Genomic DNA, 13797 nt, shown 5'->3' on the forward strand with positions numbered 1-13797 from the left:
TTACAGATCTTAAACAACAGGCCGCTGGCTTTTAATGACGTCATGATCAAATAATATTTTGCGCATGATCGCAGAGCACAAACAACTTTTCAAACATGGCTGCCATCCTAACTTGTCTCTTTAAATCTTTTCAATGGATCCCCGTCTTATTTATCAACGCAGTAATTGTGTGGTCATACTACGCTTACGTATTAATTCTTTGTTTTGGTAAGAGCCAGAATTTGTACTTTTTTCGTCATCCTAAGCCTCAAATTGGTGATTCCTTAAGCATGAAATTCTGCATTGTGCATTCGATCATTATAAACTCAAATTCGCTCTCTTCCGGTTTAATCGCTTTCTTTCTATCTTAGTTAACCTACTTTGTTCCTTTCGCTTTCAGAGAGCGTGCAGTCTCCTTATGAAAGAGGTAAGTCACTTGATCTTCATGTCTCGTCTGTTTATGTTATATTATATTGGTCAACATTTGCGGCAGCGAATACAAATGTAAGCAGCTGATTGAAGTTAACTTAACTTACCGTTTGATACGTGAGCTAACATTAAGCAAGGTTGTGTTTTGACTTGACGTCTGGAAACTCACGTGTTAAAAGTTTTATCACAATTAATGTGGATCCCTTGTGGTTTCTTTCAGTTGTGTATTTGCTTTTGTATCACCCGTTCTTTGTGATGTTGATGATTTCGTACTGGAGAACAATTTGCGCGTCATCTGGTCTTGTTCCTTCGCAGGTTTGGCTGTCAATATGTCAACTTACAAGTTTCTGTGGTATTCTTTAGAAAAGAACATTACACATTTCTTTATAACTTTACTTAAACGCTGCATTTTGTTAAAAAAAATTAAAGATGCATATAAAGGATTTGTTATACAGTCCTGTGTCGTTTCTGCATGATTCCACTTGAAGCTTTAATAGCACTATCTTTAAGTAAATGATAGAGATTAGGCCATGTCATTTTCAGACAACTGAAAATGACATGGCCTAATCAAAACGTTAAGTACATATATCTAGTCAGCACAAAGTGCGGGGGGTAAAGCAAACCAGAACAAATGAGAATTACTGTTGACACTCAAGTGATAACTGTCTTAATAATTATCGTCAGGACCACACTTTTTCTAGCAAAAAAGGCTGTCTAATAGCTTTAACTAAGGCCATCAATAAAGACCTTCAGATTAAAACAGAGTGACTCCATCTTTGTACCTTGATGCACTGCTGTTAGTGTATTTTAAAGTCATGTGTTAAGGGATCAACCATACACATTTGGTTGGATGGTTTTTGTCACACTCTAATGGGGAAAAGCCCTTTTTGGTCCAAACTATATATGCATTTAATTTATCTGAACTGAAGTGAAATGTTTGGTGTGCAAATCACATACATGTGTATGTAACATTCTTCCTCCTCCGAGTACATCTACGTAAAGCTGTTCTTTTAGTTATGTACTTTGTTTTGTTTGTTGTTTTTTATCATTTGCAGTTCTTCTTGTCCAGAGCAGACAGAGAGGCATTAGATAATGGGGTATGTGACTAAGTATTAAATTCACTTGTACCTTTACAGACATATTGAATACAAAAATTATTTTGATGGCTTAACTTTGTGTCTGACAGTGTTACAACAAAAAGTAGAATCAACAGCACCATAAATTATAGGGGAGAGGGTAGGGAGGTGGTAACAAAACACAATTTTTTATCCTGAAAAGGGTACAATAAGCATTGATCACTATCACTCCTGTAAAGGAAGTTCCCCACCAGTGCCATTCGCTGGCAAATTTGGTTAAATACTTATTAATGTATAATTATATAATTCCTCCTGTACAAAACTTTATCCCTTTATTTTGTATTTTTTTTTTCTTTTCCAGTTATGGTACCATACCCCAATTAAGCAGAGCATAGTAAATTATGATAAATACATACCATCCTGTACTTTACTGCAATAATTATGTCTTATTTTCTGTTGGATTTGTTTGCAGGATCCCAAAGAAATTTTGGAAAAAGTATCAAGAAAACTGCCTGTTTTTACACAAACTGTATCAGGGGGTAAGAAAACTATTCTATTGTACAGTACATATGGCTGGCAAGGAAGTGGCTAGCAAGTAAAATAAGTGAACGTTTTGCTTTTTCTTTTTTTTTTTTGCCTAATGCAATTACACAGGATGCCAGGTTAATTTTCAAAAGTTTGGTTGTGTATATTTTTCCTTATTATGCCCACATAATTATCACAAATGAGCTTTCCAATATAAATCAGTCAGGCCACCTGCCACATGTGTGGATCCATACTGGTTTTAGCTGAAACTCAGAAATTGTAATATTCTAATTTGAGTGTGCCCAGTTAGCGTCTGTGCTCCACAGGTGTTAGATCCTTTAGACACTGAAATAAAGTTGTTATTATTATTATAATTATAAACCAAGGAAAGAGGACTTAAGTTTAGAGAGTTAACATCCAAAACATTTCCTGGGGGAGCATAGCGGCCCAGACCCCTAAAAAAGCTTGCACCTTAATTTGGTGCTCATTGTTTCAGAAATCAGTCACCATTTATCCTAGATCCATGCACGCCTGTGACATAAACCAACGTACATTCACACTTAGGGAAATTGTCCCAGTATTAAAGATGTCTGCTAAACATATCTTGTTTAACTGAACTGTATACTTGATTAAGTTGTTGGTCAATAACAAAATTGGAATAATTTTTTAGCTGCAAGATATTGTGATATATGTCAAGCTATCAAGCCAGATAGATGCCATCACTGCTCCATGTGTAGAAAGTAAGTTGAAAAACATACAACAGTGGACCATTGGCAAAAGAGTAAATATTATGTACAGCAATTTACAATTAAACAGATTTCCAGCTTGTGTATTTGTCGATACATATCCTGTATATTTTGTTGTTATTACATAATATCATTTTTTCTGTAATTTGAATTTTCTATATGGGTGTTAAATTTTGTGAGGATTTTTATTCGTGGGTCTTTAATTTCGTGATTTATTTACAATCACGAAAATCATGAAATTAAAGACCTGCAAAATTAAGTACCAATAAGGTAGAGAAATTTGGGTTGGGTTTGTATTTTTCTAATAAGATCAACTTTAAGGTCAATCTTTTAATAGCCATCGTTTCCCTGATGATGCCATAGAACAGTGAAAGCTTGGAATGAAAATACAGCACAGTAGCTCAAGGCCGCAATTGAATCAATGTATTTATCCAAATAATTACAGTATTATTTTTACTTCTTTAGTGAATTGGTACGTCATATAACATAGTCTATGGGTATAATGTCTGACATGAATTAATAATAAATACATGCATGCAGGTATTAATGATATTTTTGATGTGTTTTTTGTCCTCCCAGGTGTATATTAAAAATGGATCATCATTGTCCGTGGGTCAATAACTGTGTGGGATTCACAAACTACAAGTTCTTTCTTCTGTTCCTGTTCTATGCTATACTTTATACACTCTATGTCACAGGAACAGTTACCAAGTATTTTATTGCATTTTGGAATGTAAGTGAAGACTGAACTACTCTGAAACATTATTCCTCCAAAGTTGTTTTGTTAATTTTTCTCTAATACAGTATTGTATTTATAAAATTAAATAAATGTCATTTGGGATTAAAATTGTTGTTTAAATAAATAAATTACAATATTTGGAGAGGAAGCTGGTTTTCATGTAGGTCCTCTGTCCTGGTCAATTTGTTTTTGATATGGCTTCATAGCTCAGTTGGTAGAGCATCGCACCGGTATCGCGGAGGTCATGGGTTCGAATCCCGTTGAAGCCCTGATTTTTTTTTCAGGCTTCTTCTTTCCAATTGCTTAAATTGGAAAATTAACTGCGATGATCATTCTTCACTTTCATCTACAACCGCAGTTCATATATGAATTATTTCATATAAACTTCACATCATTTCACTCCTCACGGGAAGATATGAACTCAACTAATTGACCTTGCTCCCAATGTGTGGCTTCATAGCTGAGTTGGTAGAGCATCGCACCAGTATCATGGAGGTCACGGGTTCGAATCCCGTTGAAGCCCTGATTTTTTTCAGGCTTCTTCTTTCCAATTGCTTAAATTGGAAAATTAACTGCGATGATCATTCTTCACTTTCATCTACAACTGCAGTTCATATATGAATTATTTCATATAAACTTCACATCACTGTATTTGATTATTAATAAAATAAAAACTTCTATTGAAAGAAACCTGCCCAACTCCATAGTGGTGTTCATATATATGTATGTAGCATTCCAAGGCAGGTACTTGCCGAATTATTAGACCCCAAAAAATGTAATTCCAACAGCTCAGAATGTAGCTACAAAAAGGGTTTTTTCCTCTTTTTTATGAAACTGGAGGTAGTCGTAATATTGTCATCTGCATGTAGTTTTTACCTGTAACCAGATTTGTTGTTAGACATAAAAATTTCTGGTCATTATCATTATGGTCAACCCCTCCCCCCACCCCTGCTCCAAGAAAAGACTTAACCCCCCCCCCCCCGCCACCTTTCACTGCAAAAAAATATAATGTCACCACAAAATTTTTAACCCCAGAAAGTTGTCAGGTCACCTGTTTCAAACCCCCCCAAAAATAGGTTTTGGATCTCCCCATCACTGGTAGAAGGAGGGTGTGCCAAGATTAGGAGGGAGGCGAGGAGTGGGATGGAGTATTCAATCACCTTCCATCAACCAGTAATTTGCATGGTGTTTTGTCCAGTTCATTTAATAAGCTCAATCATAGAAATAAGTTAATAAATATTCGTAATTTTCACTTCTGTCAATTATTTTTCCCTTTCAGAACACCTTGGATGGTGATGGAAAGTTGCACATTTTATTTCTGTTTTTTGTTTCACTTATGTTCTGTATAAGTCTTTGGTCACTCTTTGGTTATCATTTATATCTCACTGGGAGTAACAAAACAACTCTGGGTAGGTTGTAATGTTGTTTTAGCTTTGAATTCTCCATTTTTTTTAAAGTTAAAATTTTCAAGTGAATCTACTATTAAAAATTTAACGAAGTATATTTAGCAATAAGTGGTATTCGGAAGTCCAGTTCCTTTGTACGTAATTCCTTCCAAACTAAACACTTTAAAATCCCAATAATTGTTGCATCCTCTTTCAAATAAGGAACACTAAAATAAACATGCTTCTGTTGACAGTTCTTCATAATAAAAACCTCTAGAACCTTTAGGGACCTCCTTAAAGTGTACATTGCTATTGCAGAGTTTCTGTGTGTCAATTTTAAAGTAACAATGTTATTGATTTACCTTTCTGTTCCTATCTTTCTGGCAGAGTCGTTCAGAGTTCCCCATTTCTATTATGGGCCAAATAAAGATGGCTTTAGTTTGGGGTCTGCAATGAAGAATGCTGAGCAAGTATTGGGGCTTAATAAATGGTACTGGTTTTTACCAGTCTTCACCAGGTAGGATTGGATGTACTGTGATTTCTTCAGGGCCGGGGAAGGGATTCCTCTATATGGGCTATGCACGTAGGTATGCACTGCCTTGAAGGGTATGGTTTTTCAGCCACCATAGTGTGAAACAGGGTATGGTTTGTGCACTCTGGTCTTGAATTGGGTTAGCCTGCAAGGAGGCTCACATTGGAGCATGAGCACGTGTGGGAGCACAAGCACACGCAGCATAGCCGCGAGTGCGAAATTGAGCGGCGAAGTCACGAGGCCTCTTCACCAGACTCCTTCCCGTCGGATGGCTTTGCTCTTCGCCGTTCCCGCGTGTGACTCAAAGGTGAGCCTGCTCACAGGCTAGAAAAGGGTAAGGTTTTTAAGAAGATCACCAAACAGTAGGCTCGATTTCCGCCGCTCTCTCGGGTCCGCGTGAGCGCGGGCTCATTTCCCGAAACAGCGGCTGGTAATCGAGCCTAACCAAACACCTCCACCACATTTTTCAGGGAGCAAGTTGTGTTTGAGGCTGATAAAGGAATTTAGAGAAAAACTCATCAGAAACAGTAAATAGTAACTTTATTAACACATAATAATAATTTATTGAATTACAAGCCTTAGCAGCTTGCAGCTAGCAAAGCTGACCTGGGCGAGCTAACTATTACTTTAACAGTATTATATAGTTTACTTAAGAGAATAAGAGAGAAAAAAAGAAAGTGAAGAAATTTGAGTAGATAAACAAAATTAAGGTAGTAGATACGCGCAAAATCATAAAAAAGTTATCATTCTGAAAGAAACTTATTTGCAGCTACAAACCCTCCCCAATATCTAAATTTTTTATGTCTGAGCTTATTTTTTGCTTTTCTTATCCTGCGCACTTTAAAAATAATAAAATCTAAAGGGCCCTCAATTGTATATTTTTTGTTTATTTCTCGTTTCTATGGTAACCAGCTAGCATACGCGTTGTTTTTTGTCAATTTTCGAGGTCAAAACGCACCCCGAAAGACCCAAACCCGATTTCGTTGTTCCAGAGACGCCTGGGACTTCTTTGTATACCGTGAGGAGACTGGAACCAAGTTTACACGAAGCGTGAAGCTTTCCGAAACGTGGAACTCAATATTTCGAAAGTGTGAAAATATATTTAGCTTTCTCTCGCCTTGAAGACAGTTTTTGCTCGCTTTTTCGAAGAATTTCGCTTAGAAATGCCAAGAACTAAATTTCGATCGCTTAGAAGATCGGTTACGCGGGGAAAACGTTCACGGAAACCTAAAGACGAACCTAACTCGAAGAAAGAGAAAACTCCCTCCGCGAAGGAGCTTCGCTTGGAAGATGACAGTTCGTCTCAGGCATCGAGCAAGGAGTCCTACAACAGGCCAAATGGATATCGATTCCAGGATGTCGACATTCTAAGGCGAGTTATTTTAGCCTGTGCTGTTTGTAAAGAGTGCTTTCAAGGAACTTTGCAACTGTTTGAAGAGGTTAGTGGTTGTGGCTTGGCGAGAACTCTCGTGTTGCAATGCTCAAACAATGATTGCAAAACTTTCACGGAGCTTCCAACATCTGAGAGGATTATTCGAGGGAAATCCCATTTCTATGATATGAATAGAAGATCAGCTTCTATTCACATTTGGAACCACTATGCCTCAACTGAAGACACTCCACTTCATGACTACTGTCCTGAAGGGCCTGATTCATGGTGCAAATGGCAGTGTGATCAGGCAAATGGCACCAACACATTCAGCCCAAAGAATGTGGCCCCTGCTGTGATGCAAGAGATTCTTCCCACATTTGAGGCTTTGTGGGACAGAAACCTTCTCCAAAGTGTATTGGAAGGCCTCTCACAGAACAACAATGAGGCCCTAAATCACCTTGTTTGGGACATCAGTCCAAAAAAACTCTTTGCTGGTCCTGAGACAGTGTTGACAGCTTGCGCTATTGCTGTTTGCCTCTTCAATGGGGTGCTAGAGCAGTCCAAACAATGCTAAGAGGGCTCAACCTGGCGGTTGGAGAGCACTGCAAGTCTGGTCTGACAGCCATTGATAAACAGAGACTCTGTGCACCTGCCGAAAAGTCCTCAGAGGCAACAAAACAACAGTACCAAATTCGTCGCAGTCAGTGAAAAAGCCGCAGTGAAAGGACTGAGGAGCAGGAGGGGCCAACATATGAGCCTGGGGCTTTTGGACTCTAATTTTTCACTTCGAACATTATTTAGATACTTTTTTATTAAGGTCTAAATAACATTTACCTGCTGAGAATGTCTCAAATGTATTTCATTATTCAAAAATGTAGTAAAATCTGGGGATGAAAAAGTTACGTTTTTTGAGGTTATGCAATTTAGGGGCAGGTCGTTTGAGAGAACGAATTGTCCAATTCTCACCAAAGTTGGCAGGGGTGTGTATTTTTGCCTGTAGAATGCAATGATGTAGTTTTTGAAGCCATACAGGTGAAACATAGATCATTAAATGAGTGCCAAACTGGAAAAAAGTTTTCTTTTATGTTTGCTTGTTGCCATGGAAACAGAACCCTCCCAGAAGCTGGTGAAAAGTAGGTCATTGCATTCTACCATGTCTCCTGCATTTGCAACGAAAATTCGGCCCAATTAGGACAGGTTTTGAAGGAGATTGACCTGCCCCAAAATTGTAGCTATTTCACAGTAGGGGTCCTAGTCAACACCCCTTAGCTCGGCCAGGATTTGACGAAACCTCTTAAAACTTATTGCCACAGGTAGCTGAAGACTTAAAGTCTTAATGTAGCATAAGTTATGATTAAATATGGTTTGCAGTGGTCATACTTTCTGGACTCCAGTTTTGACAAAATTTGGCCATTTTTGCGGGTATCTACTACCTTAAACCAAAATATTATACATAACACGAAACTTGCAAGTTACAGTCAAACCTGTATGTAACGGCCCTGTATATAGCGGTCACCCTGTGTATAACGGTCACTGAACAACTTCCCAAACATCATCTCTTATAAATACTGGTAAGTTGACCTGCATATAGCGGTCACCTGTACATAACGGACGCGGTCACCCTTTAGACTTCCTGAATCCACAATTTCATTATCTTTTACCTGTATGTAACGGTCACGAAATTGGGTTATGATTAACGAATAATGACAAGCTTTATTCATAAGCTCGTTAAATAGCAGCCACCAAGGCAGGGGTCTCACAAAAATACAAATATTAGTACTGAACACAGCTACTAATACATGTCATTGCCTATGTACGACAAATGCTTGTGGCAGATACAAGTGTCATCGCTTTCAAACAATAGTTACCGGTACTGTAACTGTAACAACACAACTGTACCACACTGTTTTCACTTTCGTCATAGTCCCCTGATTATAACACTGTACTGTACTTATCTGTCTCAAATTGTTGTCAATAAATGTAAATTGAGTGATTTTCCACTTGAAAACGTTGTTCATTAGCTTTCAGTAGACTTTTACCGCGCCTCCCTAAAAGTACACCACGGACATTTTATGGGCCTTTTTCATCGTGTTTATTGCGTTGCTGTTACTCGTTATTGTCAATAAAACGTAAATTGAGTGATTATTTGCACATAAAAATGCTATTTATTAACATCCAGGGGAGGTTAAAGCAAATCTGTGTACAGCGGTCACCCTGTATATAATGGTCACCTGGCCACTTCCCAAGGGTGACCGTTATATGCAGGTTTGACTGTATATCCTTGCAAGTGTCATTATGTGAGTTGAGGTTGTTGTTTTATTTCTTGGAGGTTTATTGAGGTTCCTTGAAGGAAGAAACTGTTGTAATTATTTTGTTTATCAGGAAAAAGATTTAAAACATAAAAGAAGTGTCAAGGTTTCCCTCAAAGTAACGGGGGCACTATTATAATAGTTTGTCTGCTTTCAGTAATTTTGTTTGTTTGTTTTGTACAGTGTTGGTGATGGGGTTCACTATCCATTACTCAACCAGCCTGAGGAAGATTCATTATTAAATGCGCAAAACAGATGGATGGAGGAAGGGGAACTGGATGCACAGGAAGACCAACCAAATGATGACAAGTTACATGATCCAGCAACTGTGGCCATTAACATTTCACAAACAGAGCTGGTTCACGAGAATGAGGTTGAGACACAGATTCCATGTGCTCCTAGACCCAAACCAGATGTATTGACAGTGCAAGAAGATGATATTCAAGATGGGACAGCATTGTAATGTACAAACTTAGACAACAAAGTTCTGTTGTTTGTTCAGGTACATTGTGCCGCACCAAGGGGTCCTCGGTGAGGTCCTCTGGACAGACAATGGTCATTTGCCCAAGTAAGGGTAATTCAGCGCTTTTACATTTCTGACCTCAGTTGTCTTAGTAGTAAACATAGAAAACCTCTGACAAATCTGACAGTCAGATCGTGTTAGTTTTAAGGAAATTTGAGGCCAATTTCAAAGATATGCCTTGCATGGCAAACTTTGCATTTCCACATAACCAACCAAAATTCCAGAAAAGCTTAAAAAGTAGAATGAAGGGAAAAAGTAACATAGGGCATTAGGACATTAAAGTACAAATTCAGCCTCAAAACTCTGTTGCTTGTATATCTGTTAGGATAAAGGAGTGTTTTTTTTAAAAAAAAATCTAAGGCACCAGAGGAGTGCGGAAGTGCCCCCGCCCAACCTTGATCAGACTTGTGTATAAACTATTCGACGTCTGGGTTCGGGAGTATTTCTGAGTAATCTTACCCATGCCTAATTTTTTTTTCTCCCTTTAAGTAAGCGGGGATAGTTGTTAGTGAGAAAGTTTGTATATACAATTACTGTATGCAAGAAATTCCTTGCTTATGATTTTTAGTAGAGCTTGTAACTTTTTTATCATAAATTCAGCAAGTACTTTCCGCCTTGTTTGTTCGTTTGTTTGTTTACTATTTTCAGCAAGTTTCTGCTAAAATAGCTCTGTAAGGGATTGTGCATTGAAAATGTAGAAGTTCTTTCGAAGTAATCATAGTTTTTCCTTCACTCGTAATTTGACTGACGCAATGTGTTCCCAGACTTCTTGATGTATAGATTGTTTATTTTCTGTTAATTAAAATTAACTCCTTTTGTAAGTTAAATCATGTTAATACTAGGTTGTAATGATCAAGTATTATACCTACTAAATGGTAAGGAGAATAACACAATACGATGACTTTGTCTTAACTTCTCTTGAATAAATCGAGAATAAAACGGTAGATATGTTACAAGTGTTTAAGTATTCGTTTTGAGAATTTTGTAATGTAAAAGAGATTTGCCTTATCACAAATTAAAAGCTATTAAAGATGGGTTGATGATGAATCCCAACACTTAAAAAATGTTTAGTCAGTGTGGCTTCTTTTTTCTAGCTAAACAGAAGAAACTTTACAAAAAATAAAACAAAGGACATTAACAGCGCCCCTGCTTCGGTCACGATAATGCCGGTGTCTTCTTGTCCGACCCATTTGTGTACCTCCCTAGATGCTCTGATGAGGGGGCCTTCATCAGAAGTACCCAGTTTTGCCGTAATTTCTTTACGACAATGCAAACCTAGTCGATAATACATTAGAAAACGTGTATCGGATTCAACTTCATATTAACTTTTAAAATATATACATAAGTTAAGTAATTCAATCTAAACAACGCATATATGGAAGATAAGATTCCTAAAGGATGCGAAAGGTTAGTGGAAACGACGTTACACAGGTACAGGTGTACAAAGAATCGGAGAGAATATTTAAATTCCTGGCTACTGTTGGTTTTTCTATAATTTTTCAAATAATAAAGAAATGACTGTGCAACGGCGAATTTTCTCATAACAATTCTGGGCTGGGTTGTTCAAAGCCCGATTAAGCTAACCCAGGATTAGCAAGAACTTTGATTTCAGTGTTGTAATTTTTCGGTGAGGTTTTCTGCTTATGTTTGTCTTTCAGTTTTGAGCTTGACTAAGCTCAAACTATACAAAAGGCGAGCAATAACGAACATTTTTATACAAGAAAAATTAATAGTTCGGTTAACTTTTAATCCTGGGTTAGCGTTAAGCGGCTTTCGAACAACCCGGCCCTGATGGTTATGTTTGCCTAAACTGTTATTACATTGACATGTAAAAGTCATGTAAAAAGTTAAATATGCGGGTACGAAGAGTTTTTCTGTTTCGTTATTCCGAAATCCAAGATTGCACTTCCTGTCTAGAGTTTGACTAGTGTTTCTGCATTACTGGGAATGTGTTGACTCAAATTTAACTCTGAATGTATCTCGTTTACTTGCCCAACTGTTCGCTCGGTAATCGCGCGATGTCTCCCTCTGAGCAACTTTGCTCTGTACACATGGTACAGGTTTCTTTTCGCCGATCTTAAACGACACACCCACTTGGTTTCTGCTCAAACTTTGTCGATTGTTCTCAGCTCCGGGGACGGCATAAGACCCAGTACCACTTATGCTTTGCGATCGCCATATCTTCAAAGGCGCCAAGATTCTCAGGTACTCCGCGCGAAAGGAACGATTCATGATGCCGTATATGACGGGGTTGAGCGAAGTGCTGGCAAATCCAAAACAAGAGTAACTCACATACACTTGTCGTTTCAGCTTCCAGTCAGCGTTTATAAAGTCAATCATATCGATTACCATAACAGGAGTCCAGCAAGTTAGAAAACCTATCACAACGACTAGAAGCATATAGGTAACATTTACTTCATCCACTGACAGTCTGCTGTCGGTCGATAAGTTTGACTGGGTTCTTGAACGAAGTCGAGGTCTGAAATTAAGGTTATGTTTGCGCACGGCGATGAATACTCTCGTGTAGCAAGTTACGACAATAATGAGAGGTATGAGGACATAAACGAGAACCAGATATGCTCCGTAACCTTCATAAAGGCTTTCAGAGTTATGTGCACAGAACACCTTTCCAGTGTGAAAGAAAAACTGGTGTCCAGCTGCAACGTACGGAAGAGGCGCAAAAAAAGCCACTATCCACAGAATCACGATTGTCACTTTTGTTGTCTTCATGTTGAAGAGTTTCTGATACAGCGAGCGCGAACGAACAACTCGAAAATACCTGTTTACAGCGGTCACGGCTAAAGTTTGTAACGACACGGCGCACATCAAAAGAATCCAGAATCCTTGAAGCTGGCACACAAAGTTGTTTAAGGGCCATTGTCCAACGATAAGAGAAGCCACTGAAAATGGAATCCCCAGTAAAGACATCAGCAAGTCTGAAACAGCCAAAGTTATGATGTACATGTTTGGTACAGCTCTGCGAAGATTCGGGTTTTGGATGACTGCGATTCCGAGCAGAAGGTTTCCGGTAAAAGAAACCAAGTTGATCAGCAACATAAAGAAGGATTCTGTTACCCGAACGCCAGTTGATCGGCTTTTTAACTGCTGAGCAAAAACTTCAATCGTGGTCAATGTAGAGTTCATGATGCAGTTCAGTCTTGGTTTCGAAACTCGCTAAAACTTGAGCGCCGCACCCAGTTAGTAAGTTGATCACCTGAATGTGTGTTGTAGAAGTGAATGTTTCTCTTTTTACTTTTGGATGGCTAATATTTCATTTATAAGACTTCCTGAATCTGAAAATAGCACTAATGAATTATTAAAAGCCCACTTGACAACTTTCGTTGAGGCAACACTCGATCCAGCCAGTTATATTAAAACCGAACGGAATACCGCGCTGCCACGGTCTAGAATAAATTCTTGTTCTTTTCAGTGAACCAAATCATGGTCTTAACAGACTGACATTCAGACACCTTTATATCACCTCTTAATAGAACTCTTTCTTGTAAATTTTGTGGCTAAAGCTGTCAGTTTCCTGCCCGCTTCAGAGCTTGAAATCAACCGTTTTCCCATTTTGAATTTCAAGTTTTCCTTTCAAAAGACACTGAAAGATGATCAAAAAAGTCTTCAGAGCCAAAAGCCAGATGCTGGTAATGGAAGCGCTTGCACGTAAAGGAACAATTGTTGAACTGACAACATCCGCCTAATGTGTAAACACAACCCACAATGTTTGAGCAAGCGGTCTCTGAGGAAATTAAAACAGGGTATGTTTTGCTTTCTAATTTTTTTGCGATTATTGCATGAAAATGCATGTGCAAGAGTAAAGATTAAAAAATGATCATTCAACGTATTTTTTTTCACGTTAATTGTTGTCAATTTTGTTCCTAAAGGAATTATGACAGAAGTTTGTGGGGTTTTTTTTTTTCACTCCTTGAGCTTCTTTTTTTGTCAGCGAAGATGAAATTTGTTTCAGGACCGGAAAATGTCTTGACACTTAAGCAGACGAAAGTAGCCGTTGGAGATGTCATGTCATCTGTTTCCGCGATGGCAAGCAGATATAAGAAACAATTTAAACCAATTGAGCAATTCATTAAAACACTGAATGATGCTTTTTTCTCTCTTCATTACGTTGTTATTATTTTGTAAAGTTCTGTCTCGAGAAAAGCCTCAACATTTGAACATAAT

At 38.1% G+C, this 13797-nt stretch overlaps 2 protein-coding genes across 2 annotated transcripts; one reads left to right on the top strand and one right to left on the bottom strand.

The window, feature by feature from the left end:
- The first annotated feature begins 55 nt into the window (after positions 1-55).
- On the top strand, positions 56-10571 carry LOC110056498 (palmitoyltransferase ZDHHC15B-like). The gene is made up of 10 exons (XM_020762988.2): positions 56-207; positions 380-406; positions 629-723; positions 1464-1505; positions 1957-2023; positions 2680-2749; positions 3335-3488; positions 4774-4903; positions 5267-5396; positions 9276-10571. The coding sequence occupies exons 1-10, from the start codon at positions 96-98 to the stop codon at positions 9553-9555; spliced, it is 1107 nt and encodes a 368-aa protein (XP_020618647.1). The 5' UTR covers positions 56-95; the 3' UTR covers positions 9556-10571.
- Positions 9965-13276, bottom strand: LOC110056497 (melatonin receptor type 1B-B-like). The gene has a single exon (XM_020762987.2). It carries the CDS (start codon positions 12757-12759, stop codon positions 11554-11556), a length of 1206 nt encoding a protein of 401 aa, XP_020618646.1. The 5' UTR covers positions 12760-13276; the 3' UTR covers positions 9965-11553.
- Positions 13277-13797: the final 521 nt, after the last annotated feature.

The sequence above is a fragment of the Orbicella faveolata genome, unplaced genomic scaffold (assembly GCF_042242905.1).
Source record: "Orbicella faveolata isolate gen_17 unplaced genomic scaffold, um_ofav_v1 contig_35, whole genome shotgun sequence".
Lineage (NCBI taxonomy): Eukaryota > Metazoa > Cnidaria > Anthozoa > Scleractinia > Merulinidae > Orbicella > Orbicella faveolata.

Bases quoted from the DNA above. Each gene is read 5' to 3' on its own strand.
- LOC110056498 (XM_020762988.2), top strand. From the start codon at position 96: ATGGCTGCCATCCTAACTTGTCTCTTTAAATCTTTTCAATGGATCCCC. The intron at 1,506-1,956 runs GTATGTGACTAA...ATTTGTTTGCAG, and splicing joins GAGAGGCATTAGATAATGGG to GATCCCAAAGAAATTTTGGA. The intron at 2,750-3,334 runs GTAAGTTGAAAA...TTGTCCTCCCAG, and splicing joins CACTGCTCCATGTGTAGAAA to GTGTATATTAAAAATGGATC.
- LOC110056497 (XM_020762987.2), bottom strand. From the start codon at position 12,759: ATGAACTCTACATTGACCACGATTGAAGTTTTTGCTCAGCAGTTAAAA.